This window comes from Maniola hyperantus, chromosome 28, assembly GCF_902806685.2.
Source record: "Maniola hyperantus chromosome 28, iAphHyp1.2, whole genome shotgun sequence".
Taxonomy (NCBI): domain Eukaryota; kingdom Metazoa; phylum Arthropoda; class Insecta; order Lepidoptera; family Nymphalidae; genus Maniola; species Maniola hyperantus.
This window is the reverse complement of record NC_048563.1, coordinates 1,009,407-1,024,707: the sequence shown is the minus strand read 5'-3', so window position 1 is coordinate 1,024,707 and position 15,301 is coordinate 1,009,407. Positions and strand designations below refer to the sequence as shown.

The following is a 15,301-nucleotide window of genomic DNA, read 5'->3' as shown; positions in this document are numbered from 1 at the left end:
AACTCTAAAGAACGTACGCCGGTGCCTCTCCCGCGCGACGCCCGTTGGACACATCCTGGCGAAAGTGCAGCTAGTCGCGACCTCGAAGTCCTAGCGCCTGGGACTATTGGTTAGACTGATCAGGTCTCCGCCTTCGAGCAGGATCAGCTCGCTCGCGAACCCGCTCGGCGGCCTCCTTCTTGAACATTACTGTTTCACAGAAGGAGACCACTGTCCGCCATGCTTGATTGTCCTCCAGCATTGCCGCTATGACAGCCGGTGGTGACAAGTCTCTCCCTATGCAGCCGACCAGGGTGCACCGCTCGGACTCCCAGGTAGGGCACTCTTCAAGCGTGTGCTGCGCGGAGTCCCTGTCCTCTTCACAGTGGTGACATCGCGGGGTCATCTCGCGACCGATCCGACACAGGTACTCACCGAAACAACCATGTCCGGTAAGTACCTGCGTCAGTCTGAAGGTTACGCTGCCATGTTTTCTCCCCAGCCAGGCTTCGAAGTTTGGTAGAATGGCACCGACAGTGCGTTGGCGTGCGTTTCTCTCCTCGTCTAAACGCTTGCGCCAATTTACTAATTTAACCCGCCTGCACTCCTCTCGCAAACTGCGCGGGTCTGGGTATACAGTCTCGCATCCATGTCCGCCAATATATCCAGAGGCGGAAAACGAGCCAGAATAGTAGCCGCCTCGAAGACGTGCAACCCTTATGGCTATCTTGCGCTGTACGCTATTTAGCTTCTTCCTGAGACGCTGGACACCTGGAAGCCTTTGCGACCATACAGGCGCCCCGTAGAGAGCTATTGATCGTACTACCCCGGCGTAAAGTCGACGAACCCCTTCTCGTGGCCCCCCGAATTTAGGCAGCAGACCGTGCAGTGCACCAACTACTTTTTGGATTCTGGGGACAAGGCGCTCAAAATGTTCTTCAAATCCCCATCTGCCGTCCAAGGTAAGACCCAAATATTTTAGGTATTTTCCTACCTGGACATCTACGTCACCCACGCGAATCAACGAACTGGGTGGTTCCAGCCGCCTGGGTAGCCCGTGGAACCATAGTGCCTCTCTTTTAACAGTGCCCCCCTGTCAATGTCATTCAAGTGCCAAGAGAGCCTTGTCGCACTGTAGACTAACAGCAGCACACTCATCCGATCCGTGAAAATACGGATATAAAAGATATCTACGACATATTATGTCATAAGCTACCATACAAAACAAAAGGAAACATTTCACGGACTCGGATCGGATGAGTATACAAGCCTGGCTGGAATCTGTTTTTATACAATGCATAGTCATGTGCCTCGTGTTCAGACTGGACAACATGTTTTGCGAGCACTCTATTGTAAATATCGTGTATATAACAGTGTATTTAATACATAAAAAAAATATTTTTCATGAAATATAATACAGTATTATTGCTTAATCTTTTGTTTTATTTTTCATAATGTCTTATAAGTGGGACGTTCCTGGTTCGATTCCCAGCAGGGCTATAATTAGGGAATATTTAATTTCTAAATTGTCGCTGGCCTAGTCTCGTGAGAGGCTTCGGCCATGACTAGTTACCACCCTATCAGCAATGCCGTGCCGCTAAGTGATTTAGGGTTCTGGTACATTGCCGTGTAGATACCAACAGGGGGTAAGTACCTACGGGTTTAATAAAAACTTCCATAAAATAAAATAAATAAATAAAAAATCTTTTTTATTCGAATAAACTTTTACAAGTGCTTACGAATAGTCGGATGCATCTACCACTGGTTCGGAATGCCTTTCCTACCGAGAAGAACCAGCAAGAAACTCGGCGGTTGCTCTTTTCAAATATTTGATATAGGTACAAGATTATGCCATGTATAAAATAGTATTTGCAGTCTTGTGCGTTGCTGGAACGAGCTGCAGGTCAAATCCACGCTCTTTTATCATTTAGATAATCTTCAATAATTGTGTAATATGCTTTTTTCAGGAGCATATTTTTAATAGATTTTTTAAACTTGTGCAAAGGTAAGTCCAAAATAGTTTTCGGGATTTTATTATAAAACGTAATACCCATACCCACAAATGACTTTTGGACTTTCCTGAGGCGGAAGGCAGGAGCTGCAAGTCTGTCTCTGTTTACGCTTTCCACGTTAGCACGCTTCCATCGTAGAATGCATTATCACTTACCATTAAGTGAGATCGCAGCCAAGGGCTTACTTGAAATCGTTTAAATCTAACGGATACCGTAAACAAGGAGCCAGTTCAGTGGAAACGCACACTTACATTAGGATGGAGGGTAGAAATAAATGCAAAAACCAGATATTTATCATTATCCGGCAAAGCCGTGCCGCCAAGCGATTTAGCGTTCCGGTACGATATGCCGTGTAGAAACCAAAGGGGTATGGGTTTAATAAAAACTGCCATACCCCTTCCAGGTTAGCCCGCTATCATCTTAGACTGCATCATCACTTACCACCAGGTGAGATTGCAGTCAAGGGCAAACTTGTATCTGAATAAAATAAAAATAAAAAAAAATAAAAAAAATCCTATATTTATTACAAAACTTATAACATCACACTTATTTTAACCTTAACTAAAATGTACCTTCGGCGAACTTAAATGTCACTCTTCATATAAATCACAAAATAAAGCTTTCTCTGGAATAATTAACTATCTCTTTTTACAGCCGCACTCAGCGTCGCTTAATCGCTACTTAAGATGGAGTTAAACGAGACAGAGTGTATATCTCGCACATAAATCTGTCCCGTTTTAAGTCAATCTTAAGTAACGATTAGCGACTCTGAGTGCGGCGGTTAAACTTTTCTTTTTTTCACTGTGAAACTTCCATGAACTGTGATCCATCTGAAAAAAAAAAGATTATTTCAAAATATGAAAACCAGTCAAGTGAGAGTCGGACTCGCACGCGAAGGGTTCTGCACCATCGTACAAAAAATAACACTTTATTTTTTAATCTTCATGGCGGCAATTTTCAAATTTTTAGTATTTTTTGTTATAGCGGCAATCATCATCATCATCATGATCAACCCATCACCAGCTCACTACAGAGCACGGGTCTCCTCTCAGAGTGAGAAGGGTTTTGGCCATAGTCTACCACGCGGGCCATGTGCGGATTGGCAGACTTCACGAACATTATGGAGAACTCTCAGGCATGCAGGTTTCCTCACGATGTTTTCCTTCACCGTTAAAGCAAGTGATATTTAATTAATTAAAACGCACATAACTCCGAAGAGTTAGAGGTGCGTGCCCGGGATCGAACCCCCGACCTCCGATTAGAAGGCGGACGTCCTAACCACTAGGCTATCACAGCTTATTAGCGGCAATAGAAACACACATTCTGTAAAAAAAAATCAACTCTCTACCTATTACGACGTTTACGTACTCATCCGATCCGAGTCCGTGAAAATACGTTCCCTTTTATTTTGTATGAAGGCTTATGAGTTATAGCCATTTGGACACGGATTTGTTATAAGATTAAAGGAAGATTTCACTTGTGAAACAATATGGCAACCGATTTACATATTTCGTTTCCTTATTAGTTTCGGGATATTTGTTTTGGGGCCGCCGAATTTACATCCACTGACCGATTAAATGGCCCTTAGGCATCTTTAATGGGGGTGCCGCGTGGTCGTTGTTGGCCTTAGCAAATGTGTGCTTATGAGTAATTGAATATTTTATGGGCTGGAGTAAATTTAGTGCGGAAACTTTATTGATTTCTAGTTTGCATTGCGTTTCCACAAATAAGCTTCGTTTTGCAGTTGAAAATATTTGCATACATTTCAAGTGCTCATTGAGGTGACAGGTGAGTCAACGTTGACTTTTAAATCTCGCCTTTTCAGTTGTCGCATGTGTTTATCGTGGGCATTTATCTGTTGACTGTTTATATTTCGCGGTTGACATTTACCCTCTGTTTCAACAAACTCATCCTGTTCCCGACGAGTTACTGTAATTCCATGCAATTCGGCTGGGAAAATCGCCGCCTCTATACACGTACAGTCGTACACTATCTATAGGAGCTAAGTAAGTGCGGTGGTTTTCTCGGTTGAAATGCATGGAAAGCCGCGTATTAGTTAAGTATTTGTGATCTTTTTGTCTTCATGCTTTGTTTTTTGTTGTGTTTTTTTGTTTTGTTTATGTACGTTTGTCTGGTGTTGTTCTGTTTTGTACTGTGCGCTATGGTCCCAAGTAAAAGGTTATTTATTTATTTATTTATTTTATTTATCATTCCTCATACGTAAGGCTTGGAATACTCTTCCACGATATGTGTTTCCTACCAACTACAACCCGGGTAACTTTAAAACAAGAGTGAATAGGCATCTACTAGGTAAACGCGTCCCATCTTAGGCCACATCATCACTTTCCATCAGGTGTGATTGCGGTCAAGCGTTTGCCTATAAGGAATCTAAATATATAAAAGGAAAAGGTGACTGACTGACTGATCTATCAACGCACAGCTCAAACTACTGGACGGATCGGGCTGAAATTTGGCATGCAGATAGCTATTATGACGTAGGCATCCGCTAAGAAAGGATTTTTGAAAATTCAACCCCTAAGGGGGTGAAACAGGGGTTTGAAATTTGTGTAGTTCACGCGGACGAAGTCGCGAGCATAAGCTAGTATTAAAAAAAAAAACCTCCAGATCCGTCAGAGAACATGAACTCGTCCTGGTACTCCTTGAGGAACTGCTCCGAGCGGTGCTCGTCCAGGAATAGGGAGTACACCTTCTTCACGTCTTCCATGCTCACCTACAAACAGAGTAAGGTATCATCATCATCAACCGATAGACGTCCACTGCTGGACATAGGTCTCTTGTAGGGACTTCCACACGGTCTTGCGCCGCCTGAATACAGCGGCTCCCTGCAACTCGTTTGATGTCGTCCCCACCTAGTGGGGGTCTTCCAACGCTGCGTCTTCCAGTGCGAGGTCGCCATTCCAGCACCTTGGGACCCCAACGTGTATCGGTTGTACGAACTATGTGCCCTGCCCATTGCCACTTCAGCTTCGCAACCCGTTGAGCTATGCCGTTGTGTATGGTATACTAATATTATAAATGCGAAAGTGGGTCTGTCTGTCTGCTAGCTTTTCACGGCCCAACCATTCAATCACTTACAGCCGTATTCAGAGTCGCTAATCGTTACTTAAGATTGAGCTAAAAGGAGACAGATTTATGTGAGAGATATAGCTCGGTCTCGTTTAACTAAACTTAAGTAACGATTAAGCAACTCTGAGTACGGCTGTTAGACGGACATAGGCTAGGCTAGAGCGAAGAATCTCAGTGGGTGTTAACCATTTTGAGACACCAACCCAATCACAAACATGTTTTCAAAAAACATTCGAAATTCAATTAGAAAACATAGTTTCGTCTGTGATTGGTTGGTGTCTCAAAATGGTTAACGCCCCCTACGAGTGTAATACATACCTCTGCCGCCTTTCTCCGCTTGGCAACGAGCGAAGCCGTGGTGATCAGTTGTATGGCGTACCGTAACGACGTCTCCGTCGCCACTCGCGTCAGCACTGTCAAAGCGTCGCCCGACATCTGACAGTCCTCCTCCTCACATCTAACAACGATTTGATAATGATTACTAAAATAATATTCGGTAATACATATCATTTTATATGTTTATACAGTTTAAATGATGCTAAGACTTGACAATTAACAAAACTGCGTGTATTACCAAAAAATTACCGAGATAATATTTGGTAATACTTACCATTTCTAATCCTATACTATATTATAGGATAGCAAGTCCTAAAAACAAGAAAACTACATATTTAATAAAATATTTAGGTGATATTCAGTAACTCTTTATTTCGTCAAAATACTCAGCAACCAGTTGCTAGACTTAAAAAAAGAGGAAATTAAGAATGTTCACCGACTTGGAAGGTAAAAATTACCAATGATTACCGCGGGAATATTTGGCAATATTCTCGATTTTTTATGAAATTACATTGTGCAATGCTACGAGCACTTAAATAAGCTAGCATCACAAACATTGCAAAAGATTACCAAGGTAATATTCGGTAATACTTATATTTTTTGTAGAAATACACTGTGAGGGATGCCAGGACCTGCGAAATGGTTAAATTACCGATATAATATTGGTGATTACCAACCTGATATTCAATATTTCTCTGAGCTCCTGGTGGGAATAGGGCGAGGTGGGCACTATGATCATGCGGTCGAGCAGGTCGAGCGGGATGCCGTGCGGGCTGCGGTAATCAGTGCCGCGGATCCGCGTGATGCCGCGGTTGGTGGCCATTATTACTACGGGTGCGGTTTCTGATTCTAACGCGCGGTTCAGGAAAGAGAAGCATTCGATGTCCAGCATGTGGGCCTGGGAAGATCAATATTAGGTGAGTTTTTCAAGCGGTGTACGTACTGGCATAGTGGTTAGGACATAGGCATACTTTTCAGGGAACACATCTAACTTTATGTTACATTTATATTTTATGGAGTTACTAGCTTATGCTCGCGATTTCGTCCGCGTGGGCTACACTTTCAAACCCATATTTCACCCCTTTAGGGGTTGAATTTTCAAAAATCCTTTCTTAGCGGATGCCTACTTCATAACAGCTATCTGCATGCCAAATTTCAGCCTGATCCGTCCAGTAGTTTGAGCTGTGCGTTGATAGATCAGTCAGTCAGTCAGTCAGTCAGTCATTCAGTCACCTTTTCCTTTTATATTATTATGTTACATTTATATTTTGTGGAGCTACTAGCTTATGCTCGCGATTTCGTCCGCGTGGGCTACACTTTCAAACCCATATTTCACCCCTTTAGGGGTTGAATTTTCAAAAATCCTTTCTTAGCGGATGCTTACTTCATAACAGCTATCTGCATGCCAAATTTCAGCCTGATCCGTCCAGTAGTTTGAGCTGTGCGTTGATAGATCAGTCAGTCAGTCAGTCAGTCAGTCATTCAGTCACCTTTTCCTTTTATATTATTATGTTACATTTATATTTTGTGGAGCTACTAGCTTATGCTCGCGATTTCGTCCGCGTGGGCTACACTTTCAAACCCATATTTCACCCCTTTAGGGGTTGAATTTTCAAAAATCCTTTCTAAGCGGATGCCTACGTTATAATAGCTGTCTGCATGCCAAATTTCAGTCCGATCCGTCTGTCTCGTTTTAACTCAATCGAGTAACGATTAGCGACTGAGTGCGGCTGTTAGTGTTTTTAATTTCTTCTATCAATGTTCGAGATATATAAAATCGTACTAAGCCAAAGATAGTTGAATCTGGTCTCCGCATATTGATGCTAGATGGCCATGGACCATCTGGTCCCCGGAGATGTCACTAACCTCATCAATGAACAGCACCCCGGGTATCATCTCTGCCTTGCCCTCCTCGCGCCACTCTTGCAGCTTCCCGCTGATTTGCTCTCTGATCTCCGCCTTGATCTCGCCTGTGTCACCAGAGAACAGCGCCAGGAAGCCGTGGGTGCGAGAGTTGATCACGTCCACTTCATGGAGAGTGACAGTGTGGACTACTTCTTTGCGTTTCTGGAGCTCGCCTTCGGGGCATTGTACGAAGCGTGCTTGCTGACCTGACATAAAAACAATCAGTGGAAACTTAAAACTCAAACGACGATAACCTCCTAGGAACAGTGGTTGAAATTTTAAAAAAAAGCAGATACAAGTTAGCCGTAGACTGCAATCTCACTTGGTGGTGTGGCGGTTGCCAGAGATGCAACTAGATGGCGCTATTCAATCGATAACATTTCATGACGTAGTCCCGAACAAATGTACCGCCGACAGTACTCGCACTAACGGAGTTTTCTGCAATCTGCACTATATTAAGAAGTTTCAAGATACAACCGTCAGCCCAGCTGGCGCTACCGAGCACAACCAACCGTTCGGTGGGAGATCTCCCTTTAGTACGGTCGAGCCTGCACACCGCTCCCCTACAGTGGTAAGTGATGATGCAGTCTAAGATGGAAGCGGGCTAACCTGGAAGGGGTATGGCAGTTTTTATTTAACCCATGTCCCTTTGGTTTCTACACGGCATAGTACCGGAACGCTAAATCGCTTGGCGGCACGGCACGGCTTTGCCTAATGTACAGAGAAACTTTCAGCTTTTATAAAATAAAGAAGGTCTGGCCATCACGGGCTCTTAGTCTATTAGTAAAATTATAAAGATTACCAGTAGCATCATAGTCCCTGGCGCGCGCAAAGCTTCGTCCCAATTTGTTGATTTTGCCCGTCGCCTTGTCTATAGTGATGACATCTCCCGCCTGGACCTGCAAGGAAATACAACTTTTTAATACTAAAGGGGTATTTCGATCCCCAAACAATAAGGGGTATTTTTGACCCTTCCTCTGTTAACCTATGGGGCTATTTTTGGAACTCAAGCTCTATGAAGGTATGGTGACCCATGGGAATTATTTTCTTATCTCCACACTTTGCACTATCCCAAAGCAATTTTATAAAAAATTAACACGTACACATACACTATTGTAACCTGTAAAAAATCATAGAGGTCCTTAGGTGACCTCCTAACACTACATGGTACTATTGAAAAATAGCACATAGGAATACTTTCGACCCCCAATCCTTTGAGGATATTTTCAACCCATTTTAGAAGTCTTTTTGACACCTAATCCTTTAGGGGTACTTTTAGCCCCAAAATTCCCAATTTTGGGGGGTATTTTTGACCCCCAACTTTTTAGTGGGTATTATAACTAACCTTCTCTTTAAGCAGCGAGTCAATCATCTTAGTGCCCATATCATAGTTGGTCTCCATATCTGTGGTCTTCAGGGTGAGTCGGCCCGTCCTCGCCCCTCCTCCCCCCGCGGCCCTCTCTACTATCACCTCAACCACCTCCCCCTCTATTATTTCTGATTCCTCCCTGAAATCACACTTTGTTAATAGTGTAAACAACAACTAAAAACTATAATGTAAGGGTAACATTGAATTTGGTTGGTATACCTTAATTTTAAACTTATGTAACACTAGCTGATGCCCGTGACTTCGTCCGCGTGGATTTACATTTTTCGAAATCCCACGGGAAGTCTTTGATTTTCCGGGATAAAAAGTAGCCTATTTCATCCAAATCAATTTCAATTTCATCAAAAGAATTTTCAAAATCGGTTCCGTAGTTCCAGAGATTACTTCCTACAAACAAACTTACAAACTTTACCTCTTTATAATAATAGTAAGTATAGAAGTATAGACTAGCTGACGTAAAGCTGAGGAACGTGTGACCTAGTTGTGCCAACGCATATCAATCGATGGCGATTGTCAAGCAACGTTGACCGAAGTCGGTAACTGGATGGGTAACCAATTTTGGAGGTCTACTACTATTTATAACACTTACTTAATTCTGATGCCAATAGACTTCCTTATAGCTTGCGTTAGGGCTTCAGTCTTGCTCATTTCCAGTGAATATATTTCCGAACCTGTGAAATAATGCTAATTATATTACCAAGTAAGTCTGCCAATCCGCATTGGGCCAGCGTGGCAGACTAAGGCCCTTCTCACTCTGAGAGGAGACCTAGCTCAGTAGTGGGCCGGTAATGGGTTGATCATGATTATGATAATGCAAACTACAAGGTTTTTAAAAATCCTGTGGGAACTCATTGATTTTCTGGGATAAAAAGTAGCCTATGTCACTCTCTAGGTCTTAAACTATACCCATGCAAAAAATCACGTCGATCCGTTGCTCTGTTTCGACGTGATTGAAGGACCAACCAACAAACTTCGAATCTTTATCTAGCAAGCCAAGCTCTATAAAACAATATGAATCTGTGGGATCACAGCGGACCCCACGGCCTGCTGATAAAGTCAACGTCGTGTCCCGCCGATAGCCCACATGGCGTGCTACACAAGTTACTTTGTTTAGAATAAAAGCTAATGGACGGTCAGTGTTTGTAAATGTAGTCACTTACCGGATTAGATAACGTGCTCCGCTGATGGCGGCCCCCAATTGCGCTGGTAAGGTTCAGGGTTGCTGATCTGGTCCAAGATTGCTGAACTTCGCATCTATAATTTCGGTTTTGTGCCGAGAGCCGTTAAGGCTTGTTTGCTCTAGCGTCGCGATTCGCGGAGAGATTACGGAGTGTGTGTCAAATTCGAATGACAGCACTGTAGTGTTGCCGTTTTAGGTTAGCCGTACCATTTTAGAAGTGGTCACATTTTAAACCCTGGCTGATTTTAATAAAATTATAAGAATTTGGAAAAGGCAACTGTTTTGTGCTAGAACTATGAAAAATTTCAAAAGTACAGAACATACTTAAAATCAAGCATGGGGTGAGGTCGCATGTAATCGCATGGGCAGCCCGCCGCCCACAGGGCTTACTGCACTAGGAAAACCTTAAATAATTATGGCGGTGAGTGTTAAGGGTTACAATTTCAACTCATAAGATTTCTTACCAGCCATGCTAGTGAAGGGTGTGTCAGGACCCAACGCCTGCGCTAGACCCATGGCGATCGCTGTCTTGCCTGTGCCAGGCTGGCCTGCTAGAAGCACTGCTCTTCCCGCTATTTTACCTACAAAACAAATAAAACAATCAAGTACAAGTCAGACTTGCACACTAGGGGTTAGATCTATAGAGTGCACATTGACTTTGCTTAGACTTAAGATTGAGTTAAAATGAGACAGATTTATGTGAGAGATATAGCTCTGTCTCGTTGTAACTCTGACTCAAGCCTAAGCTAAGTCAGAGTGCACTCTGTAGATCTCACCGTAAGGGTTGAGTCCACGCACAACAGACGGAAACCAGCCTAGAGGGAAGAAGAAGGGTTGAGTACTACCTGTCACTACTCAACGGCTCAACCAATTTTGATACATCATTAGAATTGTCTTGATGGTGCAAGCGTCACCAGGTACATAAAATTTTTAAATAATTAAAACGACTGATTTTATGCACATTAATATGTGGGTTCTTTATCTAGACAATGTGGATAATTCCCTTATACACAATCTCTAAACTAAACTAAAATAACATGTCTAAACCTTTCATAATTTAGCTTCCAAAAAAGGGTAGCACTAGATGTTATTTTAGTTTAGTTTAGAGATTGTGTATAAAAGAGAATCGGTCCCAATGTGGCAGTGATTGCTATACTAAAATTCCCTACATTTGTGGAACCCACAATTGTGTAGGTAGCAGACCGTTTATAATTTTTATAACAATAACAAAGACTAATTGAATATATTCATTTACACTACTATAATTTAAACTACAAACATAACCTCAATGTAACCATGACAACCAAAAAAAAAGTTAAATCGTTACCTTCTCGAATCATCTGTAGGACAACACCAGCGGCTTTTCTGGCCATCTTCTGTCCCACCATACCCTGAGACACTGCCCTAGGCTCCAGGGCATCGTCGAGACCTAAGCCGCGAATATGAGAATGCGCTCCTATTCTTTCAATACGCGTTATCGATCGCACTTCCTGTACTTGGGCGGCTGCTAACGACTAAAAAACGATAATAAACCACTAAATTAACAGTAACATAGCAAAATACAATCGAAAACGTAAAAAACCGCTAAAAGTTAGGTTAGAAAAAATTTAAAGGTTGTTTATGATAACAAGTTCGGGTGTAAGTTAAATTGTGGGTGTTTTATATTGTAAAATTTACTTACAGCCATGTCTTAAAATTGAATTAAATACGAATAAACTAGTAATGGAGTTAACTTGTTTATTGTAGCAAGCTGTGGTAGCAAGCGTTTTCAAAATTCAAGCCGCTCGAAAATAAAACCAAAAACAATTTGAGATTTTGAGACAGTCTGACAGTGACATTCATTTGACTTTGACGGTGATTGATAGAGCAGTGTTTTCATTAACGATTTTAGTTTTGCCCTAGTTCTGTAGAAATTTACCCTAAATGAAATTAAAAATACCCTGATTTAGGGCGCATAGTTCTGATATTCTGATATATAAAAAGAAAAACAACATTTACCTTTCAGTATAATTTCATGATCGTAAATCTTGATTCTTGTGACAAAGGTAGGCAGGTAGGTAGTTAACTAAGTAGTTAAGATCATAATTTTGTTCCAATTTCAAAAAATAATAACTCTGAGTCTTATATGAATACATAATGAATATCTAGCTTATTAACTAAATTAGCTATATTATATAATCTTTATATATATATTTTCGTGTTTTCGCACCTATCCTCTTTGGATGAATTAAGGAAAATACAAAATATAGATACGCCCCAGCGCATCCATATTTTGAATATATTGGTATAAAAAATAACCACCTGAATTTACATTTTACCCTAAATCCCTGTCAACCTAAAAAAGCCTAAGAAACTTACTATTAGTCGTTTCCCCCTAAAATAAGGTAAACTCTAATAATAGAAACACTGTTCTGACTGACAGTGACATTCACGATTTAACTTAATCATTCATCCAAGGACTTAAGTCCACTTTTTATCTTTTAATATTGAATTTGAAAATGGCGGGTTCGATTCTCGTTGGGCAGTAAACTGTAGTTAAAACGTATAGTTAAAATATTTTTAAAGCGCTATCTCTCCTACTCTCATGCGTATTTGTATCTTCCGTTTTACTCATCAGCGAGAACGGATTTTATCCGTCATGTAATAATCAGTGAGTAAAATTATATAATGTTATGGCTACACAGAAAAAGTGAACAAGTGGCATAATTTTAAGTTATAAATATTTTTTATATTTCAAAAAATGTATATTTTTTAACAACAAATTATGTATAGGTACAAGTGTTAGTTATAAATCAAACTAAGAAATCTAAATTAAAACTAAATAATTAAATACTTAAAAGCTAAATAATTAAACCTTATCGATTTAATCGCAGCGAGGTGTGAGGTAATTGCAATAAAAAAAAAATTTGCATTCGTGACTCCGCAATGTGCATACCTACCTGCAAGTACGCGACAGGTCGAGATGCCAATCGGGGAGGAAACGCCCCACCCACCCGCACAGTCTCCGCGCTAACCCGGTGCGGGCGAGCGTGGGTGATTTGTGGGTTTGCGGGGCATTCCCCCACCTTTTACCCCGATTTGCCATCTCGATCTGTCGCGGACTATAGGTATCTAATTACTTCAAAATGATTACGAATCCTTTGTACCATCAATTTTAATTAACTAAAATATTGGAAATTAATAATTATTACCTATGGATTGATCAAAGGAACGGCTTCAAAAGCGGCTTTACTTTGGTTTGCTTTTGCAAAATGGACGGGTTTTCGTTTCATTTCATTTCTATTCATTTATTTATTTGCATTATATTGATGAGGTACAATCATATCAATCTTCTCATCAAACTTTTATGAATGTGGGATTTGTGGAGTTTTTAGGGTTTAGGCTTCGATTTATTATTATTAATAGTAATAAAATGGGATTGAGGCTATAGTCCACCACGCTGATAGTTATAGTCCACGCCAATCAATTAATAGTCGTTCTTGAACTGAACCGCAAGACGCGCATTTTTAAACGTCAGTGGGAAGCGCGACGCGGGGGAGTGGAGCACTCCAGCTCGCGCACAGCACCACACCCCGCGTTCGCCAACTGCATTAGTGTGAGTCATACACCCGCACTCACATCGTAGGTCAGATGCGGCTATTTAACTGCTGGGAACTATAAATACTTCAGCCTCATATTCGGGTTCGATCCCGGGCTCGCACATTTAACTTCGTTTTACTTCTTCTGTAGTATGGAACCCTCGGTGCACGAGTCTGTCTCACACTTGGCCGGTTTTTGTTTAGGTCATGGGGATCGGTACATTAATGGTTGTATACCTTTATCTGTCATATAAATTATAAACTGCTTTAAACATATCAAGGATTTAAAAGCATGGCTTTAAAAGCTCCCATAAAACTTTAATGTAAAAACGGCATAAAATTGTTCGTTTTAAAATATTTCAAAGTTTATAAACGATTCCACAAAAAGGAGATTAAAATATAAGAGAAATTTTATTTTTAAACGCAGATTTAGTATGTTAAGTATTAGAAAAGCAGAGATGTACAACGTTATAGTAAACAAAATATAGTTTAAGGACTTAAGTGAACAAAAGCATTTTTAAAATATACTTTTTTACAAAAAAATAAAAACTGACTTCAATACCTATCAGTGTTTGAACACTAAAAATAAGAAAATAATTTAGTTTATTACCAAATATATTATGTACCTATACGAGAGCTAATATAGTTCTATTATAATATTTTTTTAACTGTACTCTATGCCAGACAAACCTGAGTCAGATAAAGAATGAGGCATTGTTTTGGAGTGGAGTTTTCCACTTCACCTTATTTAGTATACCAAGTATCTATCCTGAACAATGTGAAGCGCTACGAGTAAAATATAAGTTGTTCCTGCGAGTAGTTAGCCTACAAACAAACAAATAAAAACAAATAACTAACAATCCAGTAGTCGTGTAAAAAGAGCAAAATTTCAGCTCAGCGACAACAATGGTATGACAAAATCTGCTTGTTTAGCCTTCCGACCTATCCTCATTCCTCATACTATACCATAGGTACCTACAACCAGAGAGATGTCACATCACTAGAGCTAGGTGATTCACTAACTGAGTGTTCAATGATTAATGATAGCCACCGAGCTCATTTGACATTGGTTGGTTCTACATTGCTACTACACTGAGTGATATTAAAATGATTTTTCGTACAAAACCTTCAATGGATTAAGAAGAAATGTCAAATGAGCTCGGTGGCTATCATTCATCGTTGAACACTGAGTTAGCGAATCACCCCGTAGGTCTGATTGCAGCCAAGCGCTAGTCTATAAAAAAACCGGCCAAGTGCGAGTCAGGCTCGCGCAATGAGGGTTCCGTACTACAGTCGTATTTTTTCGACATTTTACACGATAATTCAAAAACTATGATGCATAAAAATAAATAAATTTTTTTAGAATGTACAGGTGAAGACCTTTCATATGATACCCCACTTGATATAGTCACTCACTTCGAAAATTGAAAATACTAATAATTATTAGTTCATGACCACAATTTAATTTTTTTTGTGTGATGTAACCACAAATTCACGGTTTTCAGATTTTTTGCGAAATGTCAGCTATAATATCTACCTACCTGCCAAATTTCATGATTCTAGGTCAACGGGAAGTACCCTGTAGGTTTCTTGACAGACAGACAGACAGACAGACGGACAACAAAGTGATCCTATAAGGGTTCTGTTTTTCCTTTTGAGGTACGGAACCCTAAAAAGAAAACTCTGACTCAACCAACATCGGGATACTTTACTTTAGGTTCCCTAGTTTGCTTTAGAGCCATTATGGACGGTCGATAGTGGCCCGACAACTCAATCGCAGGAACCACCTCAGAGAAATGCGTAAGCGACGCGATTTGCCCGGTGCTTTAGACTTTTT

The 15,301-nt window shown here is 40.8% G+C and overlaps 2 protein-coding genes across 2 annotated transcripts; both read right to left on the bottom strand.

Moving 5' to 3' along the window:
* Window positions 1-103: 103 nt before the first annotated feature.
* Window positions 104-1,046, bottom strand: LOC117994891 (uncharacterized). Its single transcript, XM_034982866.1, has 2 exons — window positions 1,009-1,046; window positions 104-890 (listed from the first exon to the last, which is right to left on the bottom strand). Exons 1-2 carry the CDS (start codon window positions 1,044-1,046, stop codon window positions 104-106), a joined length of 825 nt encoding a protein of 274 aa, XP_034838757.1.
* A 1,726-nt stretch (window positions 1,047-2,772) lies between these two features.
* Window positions 2,773-11,723, bottom strand: rept (RuvB-like helicase 2 rept). Its single transcript, XM_034983152.2, has 11 exons — window positions 11,568-11,723; window positions 11,214-11,400; window positions 10,351-10,467; window positions 9,296-9,377; window positions 8,665-8,827; window positions 8,122-8,218; window positions 7,281-7,525; window positions 6,092-6,312; window positions 5,397-5,535; window positions 4,611-4,722; window positions 2,773-2,821 (listed from the first exon to the last, which is right to left on the bottom strand). The coding sequence occupies exons 1-11, from the start codon at window positions 11,571-11,573 to the stop codon at window positions 2,790-2,792; spliced, it is 1,401 nt and encodes a 466-aa protein (XP_034839043.1). The 5' UTR covers window positions 11,574-11,723; the 3' UTR covers window positions 2,773-2,789.
* Window positions 11,724-15,301: the final 3,578 nt, after the last annotated feature.